This window comes from Rhinoderma darwinii, chromosome 13 (genome assembly GCF_050947455.1).
Source record: "Rhinoderma darwinii isolate aRhiDar2 chromosome 13, aRhiDar2.hap1, whole genome shotgun sequence".
In the NCBI taxonomy this organism is placed as follows: Eukaryota; Metazoa; Chordata; class Amphibia; order Anura; family Rhinodermatidae; genus Rhinoderma; species Rhinoderma darwinii.
The window spans coordinates 20,366,222-20,387,510 of NC_134699.1; the positions used below are offsets into that span (position 1 = coordinate 20,366,222).

The 21,289-nt window shown below is 38.9% G+C and overlaps 2 protein-coding genes across 2 annotated transcripts; both read left to right on the forward strand.

The window, feature by feature from the left end:
- Positions 1-2,718: 2,718 nt before the first annotated feature.
- On the forward strand, positions 2,719-7,880 carry LOC142666411 (keratin, type I cytoskeletal 15-like). The gene is made up of 7 exons (XM_075846441.1): positions 2,719-2,910; positions 3,206-3,288; positions 3,779-3,935; positions 4,578-4,739; positions 5,902-6,027; positions 6,293-6,506; positions 7,620-7,880. The coding sequence occupies exons 1-7, from the start codon at positions 2,734-2,736 to the stop codon at positions 7,724-7,726; spliced, it is 1,026 nt and encodes a 341-aa protein (XP_075702556.1). The 5' UTR covers positions 2,719-2,733; the 3' UTR covers positions 7,727-7,880.
- Positions 7,881-9,236: 1,356 nt separating this feature from the next.
- Positions 9,237-20,081, forward strand: LOC142666410 (keratin, type I cytoskeletal 19-like). The gene is made up of 8 exons (XM_075846440.1): positions 9,237-9,701; positions 10,773-10,855; positions 13,990-14,146; positions 16,102-16,263; positions 17,142-17,267; positions 18,283-18,500; positions 19,717-19,748; positions 19,990-20,081. The coding sequence occupies exons 1-8, from the start codon at positions 9,237-9,239 to the stop codon at positions 20,079-20,081; spliced, it is 1,335 nt and encodes a 444-aa protein (XP_075702555.1).
- Positions 20,082-21,289: the final 1,208 nt, after the last annotated feature.

Genomic DNA, 21,289 nt, shown 5'->3' on the forward strand with positions numbered 1-21,289 from the left:
AATGATTCTTAGGGTTTTATCCTGTAATAGTGGGGTGCGATGGTGAAGCCCCCACAGGGATGTTGCGGAAAAGAAATGAAACGAAGCAGGTAATTAGAGTGCCAACTTTTAATTTGCCGGAGCTGATGGTGCATGCAGCCACGAAAATTATGTACATTTCTTTCTTCTCTGGGAATCACAAAAATTGGTTATGAAAATGACGTTAAATGTTCCCCTACTGAGGGTCACAATCTTAGTTATGATTCAGGCAGGCAAGATGGTTGGCTCCTTCTGATGTGACCGGCAGATGTTGGGCCGAGTGCAACCCTTCTTTATACAACGGCTATACTGCCTTAGGACTGGTAGGCCTCAAGATGGTGGCTGGTACTGCGGGTCTTGGGCCTACTGCCTCCTTGTTTTGGGCCTGCAGTCCCCTTGTGAAGGTGGTTGCTGGCTTCTTTGTAATTCCGGCCTTATAAGCCAGTTCCATCTCTACAACATCCGGTAGTCCAATTCCTCCTTTCACCTCCACAGCAGCTTTTATCTCCTTCCCCTCTCGCAACACCACCTCTCCGCAATGGTCACATTCAGCTTCCTCCCAAAACTGAGCCCCAAATGGCAGGATTGCCGCTGTTTTATATTCTAAGTGCCACCCCATGTGCTAATGCATCTGCCTCCACCTTAATACAGAGCAGTAAATGCAGCCATTACATGGCCTCCGGGCCATAGTCCCGATGCCTAAAACAAGCCAAGCACCTGTCTTACCAGTTCAAAACAAATGTGAAACACAATCGATGCCACTTGCTCACGACGTCTTCATTGCCCTTCTTCCATCTTGTCAGACAATGGCGGGTTTCACCAATGTACAAGGTCCACCTGTAGTGGAGGAAATGAGAGTACAACCGGACCAAGAACTAACGGTAAGAAAATAGCTCTTAAAGACGCAGCACACATCTATTTATATGTAGCAAAGATAGTATACAGCGATGGTAGTTCTTAAAGGTATTCTTCCGCCATTCTACTTCCCCTACTATTTTGTGCATTCAATCCCCAGATGTTACAATCCTACAGCTATTGAACAGCAAGAAATTGATAGCAAAACCATTGCATATTATATTCCCCAATAAAAGATGAATAATAAGTAAAAAAGTTCAATGGGAGATATGGAAACAGCCGAGCATGATCACTTGCATATAAAGAAGAGTGACTGAGCATGTGCAGCCAACTCTTTCCTGGCATATAATATTTTGTACCTTGCATAGCACACAACAGTTAGCAGTGGTGCCGAATGGATCTCATGTATTGATGGAAGGTTTGCTCTGAAGGTCAACTGAAGCGAAGTTCAGCCATTCAGCTATCTCTCTCGACCCCTCAAAAAAGATGTATGCTTGGTCCAGCTTGCATGTTTATTTCAATGAAGAAGTTGGAATAAGTTGCTGCCAGACATTAACTTATTTCCGGGGGGGAACACAGATCTGGAATGTTAAAATAGGTCAATTTCCCAATAAGTTGTGCTCATACATATTAGATTGTTAGACAATTCTGATGGCCCGAATTCAGAAAAACTGAGAACATTGAGGGAAATATATTAAGAATGACGCGTCAAACGCCAGTCTTAAACTAATGTACGTCAACGGAAAATGCGCCAAATATATTAAGAGGTGCACACACTTTAATATATTTGGCCAGTTGTGGGACAGAAATGAAAATCTAGGTGTAGAGTTACGCCACAACTTACGCCAGCTCCTGGCGTAAGTCATGATAAATCTTTCGTTTCAGAGTAGGCCCCGTCCCCTTTATCTAAGGTTCGCACCCTTTTTCTCACCACTTTTGGAAATTGGCGAGAAAAGTAAAAAGTTGTAAATTTTGCATACGACAAAATTTGCAACTTTTTTACGCCAGAAAGCTGCCGTACATCTGTAGATATATTTCCACCATTGTGTATACAGAAGACTCTCCACGCCAGAATGTCAAGATCATGACGAGCTCAAGTTACTTAGAATTAGTGATCATTGAATAGTCACTGATCTATCTATAATAGATGCCTCAAAAATTTCAATCTGGAACATGAAAAGTAAGAAAAAAATGACAAAAATGTTAAGACACCTATAGTACAGTATATTTTATAGAAAACTTCAGGAGAATTCCGCTTGTCCCTTCTGGGAATGTTTCTGAAACGAATCAGACATGAAAAGTTGAAATGTGTTTATCCTAAGGCAAAAAAGAAGGAATGTAAATGATCATCCTTAAAACCAGTTACTGACCAATAAGAAATACACTTACGACGTGGCTTCAGTCCAAGGGGCGTGGAGCCCATTACAGAACACGACCCCACTCCTGACTTATAAATATGGTTCATGTACCAAGGTTCTTTGCACTCCTGACTCCAAGTAACAATTGTGTAGGAACCTGCTTCATACTCATCTCTCAAAAACACTCATTGCCACCATGAGCTACGGTTTCAGTCAAGCCAGCTCCTCTAGAATGAACAGTGGTGTCTCCTCCAGGCTTTCTGATGGGATCTACAGAGCAGCAAGTGTCCATGGTGGGGGATATGGTGGAGGATCCGGTATCTCCATTTCCAATGCATCTGCTGGCTCAGCACGTGGCTTCAGCTCTGGATTTGGTGGATTTGGTGGTGGATCAGGCTATGGCTCAGGATCATCCTTCAGTGCCAGCTTCGGTGCTGGTGGTGGTGGTGGTGGTGCAGGTGGTGGTGGTGATGGATTATTTTCTGGAAATGAGAAGTATACCATGCAAAATTTAAATGACCGTCTTGCCAACTACCTTGATAAAGTACGAGCCTTGGAGGAGGCAAATAATGATTTGGAGGCCAAGATTCGTGACTGGTATACAAAGCAGGGGTCTGTGACAGTTCGTGAGCAGAACTTTGCTGGTTTCTACACATCAATTGATGAACTACGTGATAAGGTACAGATAATATTGTCATGTGAGAAGATGATATAGTCAACAATTTCCATATAGAAGATCGATCGATCTATATTATATCTACCTATCTGTCTATATTCTATCTATCTATCTATCTATCTATCTATCTATCTATCTATCTATCTATCTATCTATCTATCTATCTATCTATCTATCTATCTATCTATCTATCTATCTATCTACATGTTTATATCAAAACTAAATGCCATAAATAGGGTTTCCAGAAAATTATTTACTTGCATTTATTTATTCTATTTTTTTCTTTTTTTACTTTTAGATCTTTGTGGCAACAATCAACAACTCAAAAGTGATTTTGGAGATAGATAACGCCAGACTGGCTGCTGATGACTTCAAACTTAAGTAACTACAGGGGCATCTCCAGGCCAACACTTTATTGCTACCCATTACCTTGTACTGTCTATGTTGACGTGCCATAAAGTTCTGTCTCTAGGCTCCATTTGCTCTTCTTTACCTATCCATTGGTGTTGGGTAGCTTACTCTTCATTTAATAGTATCTGTAGGTTATCTCATATCTATCTATCTCTCTCATATCTATCTATCTATCTATCTATCTATCTATCTATCTATCTATCTATCTATCTATCTCTCTCTCTCTCTCTCTCTCTCTCTCTCTATCTATCTATCTCTCTCTCTCTCTCTCTCTCTCTCTCTCTCTCTCTCTCTCTCTATCTATCTATCTATCTTGTTTCAAGGTTATTTATTATTTTGGCCTCTCATTCCGGTTTTAAAGATTTGAGCATCCCATGCCAATTATTGCTCAGGGATCTGAATTCCTATCATGCATGGTATATTATATTATGACTGAAGGCTTCTCATTTCTATTCTTTAGGTATGAGAATGAATTTTCCCTGCGCCAGAGCGTAGACAATGATATCAATGGACTTAAGCGTGTCTTGGATGAGCTGACAATGACAAGATCAGATCTGGAGCTCCAGATTGAAGGCCTTAAAGAGGAACTGGTCTACCTGAAAAAGAACCATGAGGAGGTAAGTGAGAAATGGAATAATTCAGTCATGAGAACCGTAATATTTTTTTTTATTTTTCCATATCTCCCGTTGTGGCCACTTCTCCATCCGGTACCCCAATTTTTGAGACCAAGTCACATTTGTGATGTTAAAACTACTTTCCTAAACTTGTACTTATGGCAATGCAACAGATGCCGGATTTAATAAGGCCACTGAAGCTTGTCATTGTATCTGTCTGTCATCCTGGCCTAACGGCGTGAACCGGAACAAAAAATCTAATCAAAAAGACCAATCCAGATCATATGTCCAATCCCATAGAAATTCCCACAGATATTCTCAGCCATACATTGACTTTCTTTAGTATTTAATTAAAGTAACTTCAATAGTCAAGTACACCAATGTCCATGGTCCAGGACCATTGAAGACACAAGACCCTTTAAGAACCAAAAATACTCCCAGAAATAGCTTCACTTTGGAAAATGTCAAGGTTAATACATTTTTAGGACATATCTAATGGTCACCCTTGTGATCAATCTATTTATTTCATAGGAACACCATGGTTGATAAGGTCACTTTAGATACATAGGGATTATCAGTTCATCAACCAACGTCTAACGTTATTTCGTGAAAGTTCAGCTAACATTAGTTTTTATACATTTTCAGGAAGTCAGTGAGAGTCGACAGCAAGCTGCTGGTACCATCAATGTGGAGCTGGATGCTGCTCCTGGAGTTGACCTACTCAAGACAGTAAATGACCTCCGAGAACAGTATGAGCATATTGCCGAAAAAAACAGAAAAGAGGCTGAAGCTTCGTTCCTTGCCCAGGTAAGACATCACACCATCTCTGAATCCTTCATCTCATTCGTTCACATATCTACAGGAACGTTTTTTTGTCATGTGGTGCCAACAATTGAAAATAAATTAATTAGAGACACTACTGTAATGCCGACAAATTGAGACAGGGCTTGACAGGAGTATGGAGTTGCCTGGGGCACGATTTGTCCGGGCAGCGTTTGTCATAAATTTTTTTGCAGAATATTTCTTGTATATTGCCCCCACAGTATATACACTCACTGACATGTCCTTACAGTGTAGACAGTATACAGGGATATAGTAAATACAAACTATAGCAATTATGCCCCAAAGTGGGCATTTATGGGTGGGTTTGTGGGTGTTTCTGGGGGAAACGGGGCAGAGCTTAAAAATGTTCTGTAAATGGGGATTTAAATCTTGCCAGGTAAGTATATAGTGTAGATAACCCTACTTTGTTGAGACAAGTGCCTCTAATAACTATATATACCAGGGCCTGAGGGACTAGGAGTCAGTACGTTTGACATGAGACTCAGTGCTGTAGTGCTTCTCCTCCTCCCTGGTCTATCCGAGTTGTTTCTTGACAATGGCGCATCTGCTGCCCACAAAGTGTCCTCATGTGAATACCTGGGCAGAGATGTGACAGAAAAGTAGATCATGTCAAGTTTCCTCATGGGGTTGGACCTTACGAGGACTAGCCCTGGACTGTCATTCGCTTGGATTCCATACGAAAATTAGGCACAATCCCACCAAATGCGGAATTGTTTGAACTATGCAATAAAAAGCTACAAAAAGGCTCATAATGTTAGTACAGGGGCTAAACAATTGGATCTGACCAATAGAGATCTATTTTAATGTCGAGAAGTTTGTTGGACCTCCTTTTTGATAATTCTTGGTTGCTAGTTGTTATCTTTAACTTTTTGGATTCCCAAGAATGCTAATGTAAGATTCAGATGATCTTTGCTACAAAATATGTTCACATGTATCCTCTGAGTCAAGTAGCCGGGTCCTACGTTGGTTGAGCTTGATGGTCAAGTGTCTTTTTCAACCTAGTTTGACCATCCCAGTGTTGGACCAATCATCTGATGGTTTCCAGAGCTTCGTTTCTTTGGCCACCATTAGTTATGTTGCTGATATTCAGAGTTGATGTTACTCATATGGTCTTCTCACCTTCTAGGTTGAAAGTTTGCAGAGTGAGGTTGTTACTAACACACAGCAAGTGCAATCCACCAAATCTGAGACCACAGACCTGAGACGCAGTCTACAAGGACTTGAAGTTGAACTTCAGTCTCTCCTAAGCACTGTAAGTATCTGTAAATTGTTATCTAAATGACTTAAAGAGGTTGTCTGGGTCTAGAAAACCAAATCTTCTATTTTTTTCCATGGGTTGTGTTTGGTATTGCAGCGCATTCCCATTAAATTGAATGAGTTTGGGCTGCAATAACAGACAAAGCCCATGGGCAAGAGTGGCGCTGTTTCTGGAAAATAACTTTTTTTCTCATCTCAAACAACCCATTTTAAAACAAATGTTAGCAAAACCCTGATCCCAAACTTATTTCTGCCAACAGAGAGCCAGTCTGGAAGCTTCAGTAGCACAGACAGAAGGTCGCTATGCTGCACAGCTTTTCCAGATACAGTCTATTATCGGCGGCATTGAAGGACAACTTGGAGATCTTCGCTCAGATCTTGAACGCCAAAACCAAGAGTACAGAACACTGCTGGACATCAAGTCCCGGCTGGAGCAGGAAATTGCCATATACCATCAACTCCTTGAAGGAGAGGGTGGACAGTAAGTCTAATTCTCTCTTAGTCCATTATATGCAATGAATTGTTTTAGTTAATGTGTGATTAAGAAGAAAAAGTCATGGGACTCTTTATTAGAAGCCTTACTGAAAGGGTGCCCACGATGGCTAATGCCCCTACTGGATAGCCCTATGAACTCCTACTCTGGAGGCCATTCAAAGTCCTGTGATGCGTACAAAGCACCTTTTTCCGTTTTATCTGATTGGCCAATATGGTTCACATAATGAGGAGGCTCCTGTACTTCTCTCTTCCACTGCCAATTAATGGCCAACAAACTGCCACACACATGTCCCTTCTGGCTTCAGAGGTGATCACAGATTAGTATGGGAAGAAGGTTAAAGAGGCCAAGTACTGACCACTACTGACAGACCACTGCAGATTCGAGGCAGGGTTGGATTCTAACCTTGTCAACTAATTTGTGAGACCCCTGGCTGAGATTGTGCTAGCCTTTCATTCACCACAGGCAAAAATTCAGTTTGCTGCCCTAGCCATGTATCTAAATACCCTTTCCAAGAGAGAGTGGCTTGTTGGCAGCTCTCTGGCACTAGCTATGTTCCTGAACATCTATCTATCTATCTATCTATCTATCTATCTATCTATCTATCTATCTATCTATCTATCTATCTATCTATCTATCTATCTATCTATCTATCTATCTATCTATCTATCTATCTATCATCTCATAATAAGAAAATAGACATCACTCCAAAGATAAGTGGAAAAAAGCTTTGACTATTATTAGCCCACGTGCAACGTTTCAGTCCTTGTGTCCAGGACCTTTCTGAATCTTTCTTATTTTGTTATTACTGAAAGTATTGATGAGATTTTCTTTACTCAGCCCTATCCAACCGTAACTTTGATGTATAATCTTTACAATATTTTTTTTTCTTCAGAATTGCCAGTGGAGAGCTCAAATCAGGTAAGAACTGTAGTATAATAAAATATAATGCAATTAACTCTACTTACACGTCGTCTATGAAAGTGCATCAGTTTTTCCTAGATAGATCCTGGGAACACATACAGTATTAAAATTAGAAAACTATAAAGCCCCTATAAAAATGTTATGTTCTATTTGTTCACTTTTTCCTGCAGGTTCAAGCACAACAACCACCACCACCACCAAGACAAAAGTACAAGCGTTCATAAAAGAAGAAGCTGGTGGGAAGGTCATTTCCTCCACCTCACTGAGAAGATATTAGAACCTGTTGTGAAGTCAAGACCAATTCTACAACCCAGACATCACCAAACATCTTCTGACGTTGTCCTATGAAAATACGAAGTCAATATGTTGATGATTTTTTTTTTGAGACAACATTGATGGAAGACCAACACGTCTAAAATTAGGCAAATATAGGATCGGGCCTTGTACGATTTATGAATTGGTTCATGATGCTAAAATAAAATCTATGCTGCACAATGAAATGCCAATAAAAGATTTTAATGGGTTGTGTCAAAGCTAAGACAAAAATGTCCTATTTTGGTTTCCCATATCCTTACTCTAATTCTGTGAAACCTACAGATAGAAGATTTCATGAAATCCTTCCAGAAGAAGAAAAACAGGCTTTCAAGTGCCACCTATAGGTAGGGCGTCACTGGTTTGACTGATACCCTTAGTCGTGTTTCAAGGCTATTTAATGGGTCGGGCATTGACTTAAAGGGCAGCTACCTATAGGTAATACTGGAGAGACCGTTTTCTGGAGGAAAGTTAATTTGCATACTTTTCCCAGAGAGCATTGCTTTTAAGACACCCTACACTATCTGGATCTCTGCTAGAAGAATCTATACCTTCTAGGGCCCCATGCACACAACCCCACAATTACGTGCAACCACGGACGTCCGTCCGCATTTGCGGGCCGTGCTCCTAATATAAAGTATGGGAGCACGGTCCGTAAAAAGTTTGTGGCCATGGCCTGTCCTACAGAAAACATCAGTGACAAGTGGTAGGTGCGGGGCTTTGTTATGGATTTTGGGGTAAAGAGCTTCAAGATATGCCTATACAGTATATACACTTTTTAATTTAAAGCTCCTAGAACCCAGTACAAATTTGGTAACAGGGTCCACACTTACCATGTGCCATTTATAATTCTGCCATCTTCTTATGTGGCAAGAGGACCTTTGGACCCCTTCAGGAACTAGGGCCAGGTGCGACTGATACCTCTGCACCTCCAATAGCTACGCCCCTGCTTTAACACTGTGAAATAAACTGTACGGTGAAAGGTAAATTCATTGCATGATTTATCTCCTGTTAAACTTTTATCATCCTGTTAAACTTTTCATAGACAACAAAAAAATGACAATATGCTTCTTATTATTAACCTAGTAATATGAAATTACATTACGAGACACCTCGATCCTTACATGCAAGTATTACGCAGTTAAGTGACTACTATGAGCAGTATATACTTAGACCGTACACAAGTTTTACTCTCACAGGGTGTGGTAAATGGGCCTGTCTCATGTTCACCTTCCTGGCATACACATACACACAATACATCTTATATTGTTAAAAAAAAAAAACCTTTGATGAAGCTGGGAATCGGTCTGGCATAGGCCTAGACGCCTGTAAAATTCCCATAAAAACACTCTACTCTCTGTGACACCCACAATACGTCCTATAAAAGTAGTATAGCTTGTAGTTTTCCTTTTTCTAATTTAAATAAAATGAAAAAGATCTCTATGAACCTGTCTGGACCCAACTATCCCATTACAATGAGCTGCAGTGGCAGGAAAGCTTGGTCTTCTAATGGATCCCTCAAAGAAGACTATCGTTTAAGTGGTGACCCTAAAACCCTCTCCAGGCATTTGTCCTCATCATACCATGGAGTTTTCCCAGGGACATTGAGTGTATATGGAGGAACAAAGCTGAAAAGAACGGCTCAGGACCCTTTTCAATATGTCTTTGGAACTGGGAGTATACCCACTGGCTATAGGTTTAATAATAGCTTTGAAAGTCGAAATGGGTGGAAGAATGAAGGATTGTTTAATATGAATTCTAAGGAAACTATGAAGCTACTCAATGATCGACTGGCAAACTATTTAGAACAAGTAGATGAATTAGAAAAAGAAAATATTCGAGTGGAAATAAAAATACAGGCATGGTATGAGAAAAATGCTCCCAAGGAACTACCTAACTTCAACAACTACTTTAAGACCATTGAGGATCTTCAAAAGGAGGTAAAGATCGTCTCCAGATAGAGGTTAATGGACATCTGGCTCCAATCTATGTTATTACAAACATTTCAGTGTCTCAAGAGGAAGTGGGGTTTCCATATAAATTGTCATAGAGTTGGGGTGTCATATAGAGATGTCGCAAAATAACATCAACGGGTGTCAGTGGGACATGGGAGCCCTACTGTGTTTTAAAATGAAGGGTCATTGGCCTCTTGGAATGTGCTCAAAACTTTTTGGCACTGCTCTAAGATTTTAACTCAGCATCTACTTCTTATAGAGGGTTTATAGAGTCTATCTGTTTTTTAAAAAAAAACCAACATATTTAAAGACCTTTCTAGGAGATTCGGAATAAATAACGGGAAGGGAGTCTTCAGGATCCTCATCTATTAGCCAAAGCAAAGAGTAACTACAGAGAGTTTGTCTTGCTTTGCAGGACCCAGCACCTCCATACATTATACAGACAGCCCCTTAATTTAATTTGAAACTGTGCAATGTTACATTTACCCTGTGGTGGCGCTACAGAGGAATTGAACACCTTAGATTGATGTGGGGCGAACGCTTGTTCGGCTGACAGCTATTTCTCCCGACCCTCCCGTATACGTGTTCTCAATGTGGGAGCAAAGGATCGGGCATGTCAAAATCCCAAATACCAATTCTTCTTTCCCCCGATATCTGCTGTCAGGGGAGACTCGAGACACACCCATACACATTAGATGGTGGGCTGGTCTTGCCAAAATTGGTGGGTTTGGCCAATGTTCAATTAATGTGTATGGGGAGCTTTACTGCCAAGTTACCGCACAAATAAAAACAGATAGCTAGGGGTCCCAATAGCAGGACGTGTGATCAGCTGAGCCTTGAGAATCCCTTATAACAAAAAGGATTTGTCTAAAGCGGAAAACCTCTTTAAAAAACCAAAGGGGATCAGTTGATGATAAAAAAAAAATCTAAATTAAAACTTATATATTTTAATAATTGATATGCCGTATATGATATATGATTGTTAGCCCATGTAACACTTGGCTTGGAGACATTTTATCAGACATGTTCAGCTTCAGTTTCTGCAATCCTTTCCAGATTTTGAATGCTACTTCTGAGAATTCCCAGGCTATTCTGAACATAGACAATGCCCGTCTGGCAGGGGATGACCTCCTAAACAAGTAAGAACCATAAGTGTAGATATTGTCAGGAAATTCATTCTGTCTTTTTAAGGTAATAGATTGCATAGAGGTTGAGTGGTGGGTTATCAGTTTTGCTCAGATTGGCCTCTAGTCTAAAGCCCCTATTACACCGGCCGATTTTGGCCGGGGCAACAAGTGCCGATCAACGAGACAGTTTGTTGATTGGCGCCCATCTGCTCCTGTCACAAGGAGCTATATATGGGGACGAGCGGTCGTTACTCTGATCGCTCGTCCCCATACATTATTATCATGCCGGCAGCACGTCTCCCTGTTTACACAGGAGATGTGCTGCCGACAACGATAATAGTTACGTTTTTTAAAACGATACGATCAGCAGATGATCGAGTGTTTGCTCGATCATCTGCTAATCGCTGCCCGGTTTACACACAGCAATTATCAGCAACAAGTGTTCTATGAATGCTTGTCTGCCCGATAATTGCCCAGTGTAAAACCCCCTTTATGTGTATGGGGTACCACGACTGTCTGACTGGTGTGTTTTTATGTAGCCTTTAGACCACCTCAGGCACCAGGAACTGGTTGTGACTACTACCTCTGCCCTCCCTATAGCTATGACCCTGCACTTTACCGATCCGAGCATGCATGTTTATGGGCAGAATGAGCGTTTGGGGGACATCTCATGTATATGGCTTGCTTTATATCATGTATTTGGCTACCTCTATGCAGCTAGTGAGTGTACTGTTTGTTTACGCTGGAAACCAATGACTTCTATAAAGATTTATTGGGCATTCGTGTCCATTATTGATTTAGCCAATGTCCTTGAGGTTGTAGAACTTCATTTTTCAGGTCTTATCAGTTGTCGTCTTTAGTATTCTCTTATCACCCTGTCATTACTGGAGGAGACAACCAATAATTAAACCATTTAACAGATGACTAGTAAATAAAAGACGACTGAGAGTCTGGATGAGATTACATGGTGACTATAGAAAGTATAAAATACACTCCAGAGACTTAGTGAACCTATGGAAGAATAACGTGAATATGAGAAAGAGATAATAAACGATACATTCTTTATAAAAGTTTGTAAGTCAACTCCTTCATAACCACTCTACCTTCTATAGAAGTTAACTATATAGAACATATACACCCCATACACATGAAGTGGGTGCCGGATTGACTTTTGGTGCAAAGATCTAAAGGGTTGGCCGTGTTGAACTACAATATGCCCCATACTTTGTTCCCATAGGAGATAAGCGCTGCAGGAGGTGACTGGTTATTGCCATATCCTCATGGAATAAACATGCATGCTCGCATCGGTCATTTATGGGGCAGCTGGGAAAGTAAAAAAGTAAAGGTCCATTTACACTGGGTGATGATTATTGTCATAATTTTCAAGTTTTTGAGTTATCTCAATGATAATTGGCCAATGTGAATAAAGGGAAAGATCAATGATGAATTATAAGACCTCATACCCACTTCAGTTTTTTCCCTTAGGGTGCTATCCGTTTTTTTCACTGATAGCACCCTGACCCATTCATTTCAATGGGCCCATGCACACTTATGTTATTTTCACGGATCTGTGTTCCGTTCCATCAAAAGTAGAGCATGTCCTACTTTTGTCAGTGATTCCGTGACCGTGGGGCCCATGGAAGTCAATGGGCCCGTTTTTGACGAATTAGTTGCCCTAGCAACGACAGGGCGTGCCAAAGTTCACAGACTATAGTACACATTCATTCCTGAAGATGGATGTTGAGAGACTCATAAGCATGGTGCATGATCACCATGGGTGTCTCCTGGGACATGCAACAAGTTCAAATGAATACACTCCTCTGTACAACGCCCACTTGGTCATATAGTAAAACACGCCCAGTTGTCAATTGAGAAACTCATTAGCATAAAGCTAATATAGGACATAACTCCATCAAAAATGATAATTTTTCTAAATAAAAAACACTGCTGTTATCTACATTACAGCGCCGATCACATTATGTACAAGAAAGGGCGCTTATAATGTGGTGACAGAGCCTCTTTAATACCTTCCGTTTTTTTAACGGATCCATGAAAAACGGAAGCCAAACGGAAGCACAACGGCCATTTAAAACGGAAACACGGAATGGACACGGATACCATAACGGACACACGGATCCCTGAAAAATGGCAGTGAAAACGGTGATAGGAGTGTGTAAGAGGCCTAAAGCTGGGCCAGGAGGAAACTCTTCCCTAGGAGGAAATGTCCATCAGATTCTTGACTACAACTTTCAAACCGCCAATTGTTTTTACATGGTTTGAAAATATGTTGGTTGTAAAGAGATATTTTGGCTGTAGCAAGTGATGTCATATCACTGCCCCCAATTGATTATCAATGGGGGACTGACCACTGGATCCTCCACGATTACAAGAATGAAGGGACCGAGGCCCCTTTGGTGTTCGCTCTGTAGTGCCTTGACGGGATGATCCCAGTGGTCAGCCCCCCATCAATTAGCAAATGGCGGCATATCCTACTACTATAATGCCATCACTTGGTACAGCCAATATACCCCTTTAAGTTAGTTCCAGCTGGTGGGTCATCCTGTGAGATGTTTTTGTTGAGGCATAGAGGATCAAAACTGACTGTCTACGACTCTACGTGGACTTCTGATTATCAGACAGGGAATATTTGCTACATCAATAAAACTGCTTCAAACTTTTTAACTCTCTTCAGTGCAGGATAGGCAACAATGGCTTCTTTGGAAGTGGTACTCATGCTGAACCAGATACGTTTTGCTGATCTTCAACTTTACTTACTTAAAATCATGTCTAGGTTGAAGTGTAACTTGAAACTCTTGTGCCCCAACGTAAAATAGGACAGGGCGCCCCACCTACCATGGGCCATTTATCGTACCGCTGTCTCCTTATGTGGTGGAGGGGTCTTTGGGCCCCTTCAGGTATCAGGGCCGGTTGTGACTGCTATCTCTGCTATGCCCCTGTCTAGTTCTATAAGAGTTGGTGGCTGGTGTAAAATACAGACTCAGATCCCAGGGTCTGATATAGAAATAAACTCATCAGTGAAAGCAGAATCATTATATTATATTATATTTTATATTTTAATGTTTAAATGCAGCTTTAATTAACATCAATATTGTCTGTTAAAATAATGCAATACTTGTTTTTTCTAGATATAATATGGAGCTCAGTCTTCGTAATAACATAGAAGCAGATATACAAGCCTTACGGAAAGGTCGCGATGGACTGACCCTGGAAAAATATGACCTTGAATTTCGGATTGAATTCCTCATGGAAGATCTGGCTTCTCTCAAGAAAAAACATAATGAGGTAATATGATGGAGAATGATTGATAGTTGACGAACAGTGTCAGTTTTACCATACATTATACTATACTGTTCTACACTACACTATATTACACTACACTATATTACACTACACTCTACTATATTATACTACACTACCTTACACTACACTACTCTACACTACACTATACTATATTATACTATACTACATTACATTATACTATACTACTCTACACTACACTATACTATATTACACTATACTATATTATTCTACACTACACCATACTATATTACATTATACTATACTACTCTACACTACACTATACTATATTATACTACACTATATTACATTATACTATACTACTCTACACTACACTATACTATATTACACTATACTATACTATTCTAAACTACACTACACTATATTACACTATACTATATTACACTATACTATACTGTTCTACACTACACTATACTATATTACACTATACTATATTACACTATACTATATTACACTATACTATACTGTTCTACACTACACTACACTATATTACACTATACTATATTACACTATACTATACTGTTCTACACTACACTACACTATATTACACTATACTATATTACACTATACTATACTGTTCTACACTACACTACACTATATTACACTATACTATATTACACTATACTATACTGTTCTACACTACACTACACTATATTACACTATACTATATTATTCTACACTACACCATACTATATTACATTATACTATACTACTCTACACTACACTATACTATATTACACTATACTATACTATACTATTCTAAACTACACTACACTATATTACACTATACTATATTACACTATACTATACTGTTCTACACTACACTACACTATATTACACTATACTATATTACACTATACTATACTGTTCTACACTACACTACACTATATTACACTATACTATACTGTTCTACACTACACTATACTATATTACACTATACTATACTGTTCTACACTACACTACACTATATTACACTATACTATACTGTTCTACACTACACTACACTATATTACACTATACTATACTACACTATACTATTCTACAGTACATTACATTATACTATACTACTCAGCACTACACTATATTACATTATACTACATTACATTATACTATACTACTCTACACTACACTATACTATATTACATTATATTACATTACATTATACTACATTATACTACACTACACTACACTATATTACACTATACTATAATATTCTACACTACATTACATTATACTATACTACACTACACTACACTATACTATTTTACACTATACTACAATATTCTACACTATACTATATTATACTACACTACATTACATTATACTATACTATTCTACACTACACTACACTACATTATACTATACTACTCTACACTACACTACACTATATTACACTATACTACAATATTCTACACTACACTATACTATATTATACTACACTACACTATATTACACTATACTACATTACATTATACTATACTACTCTATACTACACTATACTATACTACATTATACGATACTATATTATACTACACTACACTTGCCAGACCATGTATTATATACTTCTAGCTTGAGTGTGTGGCTCAATCCAATCATTAATATATGTCACTCCCAAGGGGGGAGATAGAGAAACAGAAATTTTCCCCATGTTACAAAGTCTCCATGGAATGAAAATATCCCTTCCCTTTGCACATAGACAAGGAAACCTGTATCCCGGAGAGATCAATTGCAGGCTGTAAAGCAGGAGATCTTAATGGATATTAGGATAGGCAGATGTCTCCGGCAACATGTTTAGTGTCACAATTTTCTTGTTCATTTTCCAATGTTATCATTATCATAATAAATGAAGAAGTAGTCCGAGGATGTTACTGGTGGATTGTGTATTAAATATGACAACATAACGATTTGTGTTTCCTTAGGAAGTAAATAGCCTTGAAGCAAAACTGGGATCCAGAGTGAATGTGGAAGTTGACGCTGCACCCTCTGTCGACCTGAGTAAGGTCTTGTTAGAAATCCGGAATGAATATGAAAGCTTTATGGAGAAGAACATGAAGGATGTGGAGAACTGGTTCATGACTCAGGTACTGTTTACTGATCCATTCACTGAGAAAAAAGTAAAAACACTGGATCTTTAAGCACCCCCATTATAAAGACATGTTTTGATTTGGATAGTTAGACATCAGACTTTGATTATTATATGATTTTGGTCCTTTTTATTATGAGTATTTTCCCATGCAATAGAAAAAATCCAAAAGTTTTCCTAAAAATCCTGTTGAAATCGATGGGTTTGGCCTAATTTCGTATGGGCACCTTTAAGCCTTACAAACACAGCCAGATTCGGGATCTGTATTAAACGGATCTCGAATACAGTGCCAATAGGCTGGTGTGGGCTCATAATAAGACACTCTCTACCCCTAATTTTAACATAGGCATGCAGAGGTTTCTTCTTATGGATTCCTGGAAAACCAAGGTCGATTTATATTTATATTCTTCCCTAGAATCATTTCTTCTAGGGAAGAATAAGTTGCCTCGTGGTGGCATCATACGACATGGAGAAGCTACACACTGGGCCTTTATAATGGGGGCATGTAAAAAAATTAACCATATCAGAAGAGCACCAATGGAGTTTCAGCCCAACATCTCGAGAGACAAAGATCGAACCTTCTCTAAAAAGCCATTGACTTTTACTCCAGTAAGTGTCATAAGTTTAGCAAACGACCAAATTACCCTCTATACTATGTGCACTCAGAGAATTCCTGAAAATTGCCTAGTCAAACCTGCACATGGGTGGTCAGATTAAAATAATTAGAGTTGTTTTGAAATGTGGAAAGATTAGAAGTTCAGCAATTAGATCTTAAGATTCAATCTGCAAGATGACAGACTTGTTAAGTATACATCTCTGAACATGGGATGTTGAGGTAATATCTGTCATGTTCTTTTTGTTCCTCTATCTTTATAGAGTGAAGAGTTGAACCACCAAATGATTTTTGGAACTGAGCAGCTACAGACGGTGAAAACGGAAGTCATGGAGCTACGGCACACGATACAGACATTAGAGATTGATCTTCAAACTGAATTTAGAAAAGTACGTTCTTATATTTTAAAGGGTGGCCATACACTTAAGACACAGTAGGTATCCACCGACAGCTAGTCTTCCCGACTCCACCAGAAACATGCACACTTGGCTTGGCCGAGAGTACATTTTTATTTTAATGGGGAGAAATTAAATAAGCCGCTAGAAGACACCACTGGCAGCAGGTTATCTCCTGTGGGAACAAAGGATTGGGTATGTTGGGCAACCCAAACCTTCTTTCCCCTGACTTCTGCAATCATGGAAGAGTCGGGATTCGAGACCCCTATACACATTGGATAATTAGCTGATCCCGCCAAATTGGTGGGCTTGGCTGACATTTATCTAATGTGTATGGCCACCTTAAAGCGGGGTAAAGTAGGTTCTTAGCCCTTTGTGGTATTGACCTAAAGTACAGTATGGTGGAAAAATAGTGGCGCCATATTGTAGGTAAAAATTGAAAAAAAATATATATTTCTTACGTGATTTTTCCAGCAAAGATGAAATAATTATTTCAATTAGGAGTTGTCTCTTAAAGACAATAATTTTCCTAATAGGGCACATAGACGTCAGAGAGGGGGGGGGGGGGGTTCTTTGCTTGGGAACCCTCTCTATGAGTAAGAACGGAGAGACGCTCTGGTGGACTTGAGACGTCCATGTACTACATGGACAACCATTCATCTGAATGGCCACCATATAATACTACATTTCCCCTGCAGTGGCTAAAATGTCCAAAATTAGCTGTTTGCCGGCGGTCTAATCTAAAATTGGTTGTTTCTTCTTTAAGTAATACTTTGCATGGTAACTAGAGCAGAAATTAATCAAGGGGCTGTCTGAGATTTGAAAAAAGGTCTACAGCGCCACTGTAGACAATAGCCTGCGTCTGGTATTGCAACAATATTGATCATGCAATTATTAGTTGGGAGGTGGACATTGGGGTGTTGTCCAAAAACATTGTATTTTGCTGATCACTCAGTTTAGTACTAATATTCTGCATTTCACCATTGATTTTTGTCTTGACCTGTTACAGATATCGGCTCTTGAAGGCACTTTGGCTGAGACAGAAGAGGATTATAGAAGTCAGTTAACTTATATACAAGATTTGGTTAACAGTGTGGAAGCGGAATTGTCTGGGTTACGATATGATCTGGAGCGCCAACACCATGAGTATAAGATTCTAATGGATGTAAGGACACGAATAGAGATGGAAATCGCTACATATCGACGTCTCCTGCAAGAAGAAGACATGTATGTAGGAAGAAGTATATGACTGTGCCTTTAATCGGGGCTGGTGGGACATAGTTATTATCAGCTCCTTAGGGGTGTCTAAATGGTTGGGGCATGAGTTTTCCCTTGCGGGCTTATTATAGTCGGGGATATGGATTAGAGATGAGCAACTCAATTCTACTGTATATGAATAGAAATTGGTAAAAATTTCCGAAAGTCTCATCTTCAGCAAACTCCGAAACTTTTGGGGTTCATAGTGCACGAATCACGACAAAATGGCAGCCACCATTTTACAGATTTTAAAAAAGATCACATGACCTTGGGCTAGCTTCCCCATAATGCCTTGCTGGCAGCCTACCCAAAATACACTGTGATTATACCTCTCACTATCCATATACTGTGTTGCGATTACCTTGACATTACTACTGTTAGAGCTTGAAAGGGGTTGAATACAGTCCTAGAAGACATCAGAGAGTCAGATATGAGTTTTCAAGCCAACCAGAGCACGGATGGCCGATTCAATCTTAACGGACCGGAAACTAATTTCGGGAAATTCGCTCATGTCTAGTTGGGATATATATGGAAAAAGTGAAGAATTTAAAATGCCCTACAGTGTGCCATTCGTACTATATGAACTCTCTCTTTCTTTAAGAGAATTTGCCACGTTGACCAGGTTGAGTATGGCCAGCTTTCAATGACTAAGTAATCAAGACTAAAGATATTACTCATTATTAATAAAATTGATCATTCATACGTCATAATCTACACAATCTACCAGGCAGACATGAAAGTTTACAGATCCACTTATTGAAGTGTTTGTCCAGGATCAGAAATAAGGGTTGGGAGAATGAAGCTAAGCTGCAATACCAGACATAGCCTATGGTAAGGAGTGGCGCTGTTTATGGAAAAAGTAGACCCTTTTTGCTAATCCTTGACATCCCCTTTATATGTTCATGTCTCGCTCCTTGGAAATTTCTTACTGGTGGTTACTTTTATCCCTTCTCCTGGTTTCACCATACTTTCATGGTAATTGAATTAAAAGGGAAGCAAAAACAATAATTAAATCTCCACATTCAGATGCTTCATTCTTTGTGAATATATGACTTGGGAAATTGCAGTAGTCAGTAAGAGGAGCCGTTGTTAATCACATACACAATGTATATCAGCGTTCCTCCCACAATCATTCATCTGTCGCAACATTAACCCAGTTGTATTTTTCCCTCTTTTCCTCATACAGTATTCCGCAGGCCGAATCTAAAAAACAAAAAGGCAAGTGATTTTTTTTTTACTATAGGTAATTAAGTATTAATTTGAGTAAATGTCATGCCCAATGTTTAACAGAACATGTGTTAGTGATAAAAACCTGAAGAAATATAAATGATTCATTTTACAGAGTGTAGTACTGTTTTTAATCTGTAGTAGTCACTGTTCTAAACTATTATTATGATTATTGTTTTGTGTGAAGGACATTTTTCCAAATTATTAATCCTGCTACCCCTTCTCTATCTAGGTTCACGTACCGGTTTGAGGATTCTTTCAATCACAGAGGAATTTGAAGATGGGAAATTTGTGTCAAAACATGAACAGATTCATCATCTTTAGGCTTAATGCAAACTGACTGTGAAATGTATAAAAAATGTATTACATATTGTAAAGCTTTATAAACTAGTGAATAAAAAACAACTTACAAAATGACCAAATAATGTAAATAATAAAAAAATCCCCCCCGTATATATAGAAATGCACTCTTATGACCCCTTCTACTGTGGTAGCATCGTGAATGAGATGAAATGTATCCTATGGATTGATGTGTGTGGGAACTTCACTAAGGACCTATTGTCGAAATAAACATAAAATTATCAAATGTGACAGTGACCCCTGCAGGTTAGAATACCGTAAAAAACAATAATACATGACAAAGACAAGGGCAAATTATGCCACACCTGCTAAGATCTACCTACTCTAAATAGGCAATAAAACACTCAGTGGCGTCCAGCTTTATAAAATAGAATTGGAACAGAGCAAACTTGGAAGACATATTGTTAGGAGAGAACACAAGCAAAATATTTCATATTAAGTTGATTCAACTTTCTATGTTTTTGACAATAAGAATATAACAATACACGAATATCACTGAACGCAGCTTATTTAACTCATATTTGTAATAGATAGGTAAGGAACCTATAAAACATCACTTTTAATAAGTATTCTAAGAATAACATAGACATATAAAAATATATTAAAGACTACAATCAGTTGTAAAAACAACTATGAGGTAATACACCATATACCATCAATATGAAGGGGCAAAGGAAAAGGAGATATATATATATATATATATATAAACCAGGGTATTAGAATGTACGCTACGTTCTACCTATAAATCAGTACTAAGCCTAGTTCTGTACATCCCTGAACAAATGCCCTAAGAATATCAGAGTAATCGCCGCAAAGGGGGTGGCTCTGGTAACGCTGTGATAAACCATATCGGGTATTTATCTAGCTAGACCAGCCAATTCTCCAAGGCATAATGACATAATTGTAAGGAAAAAGAACTGTACAAATGATACCATTAAAAAAACAAAACAAAAAAACATTAAATATACAATAACAAAATAAGGTTTGAAGTTGAATTAGTCTTGAACTATCTCCCAATGCATTTCCCCAGAGTTATTGGTTCATCAGCGGGCAATAGTACAACATGGTATATGTGACAGTATATGCTTACACGGCCTAACATGGACTGTGTAAATGAGCCCGATCAATGAGACAGCTCGTTGATCGGTGCTCGTTTGCTCCTTTGACAAGAA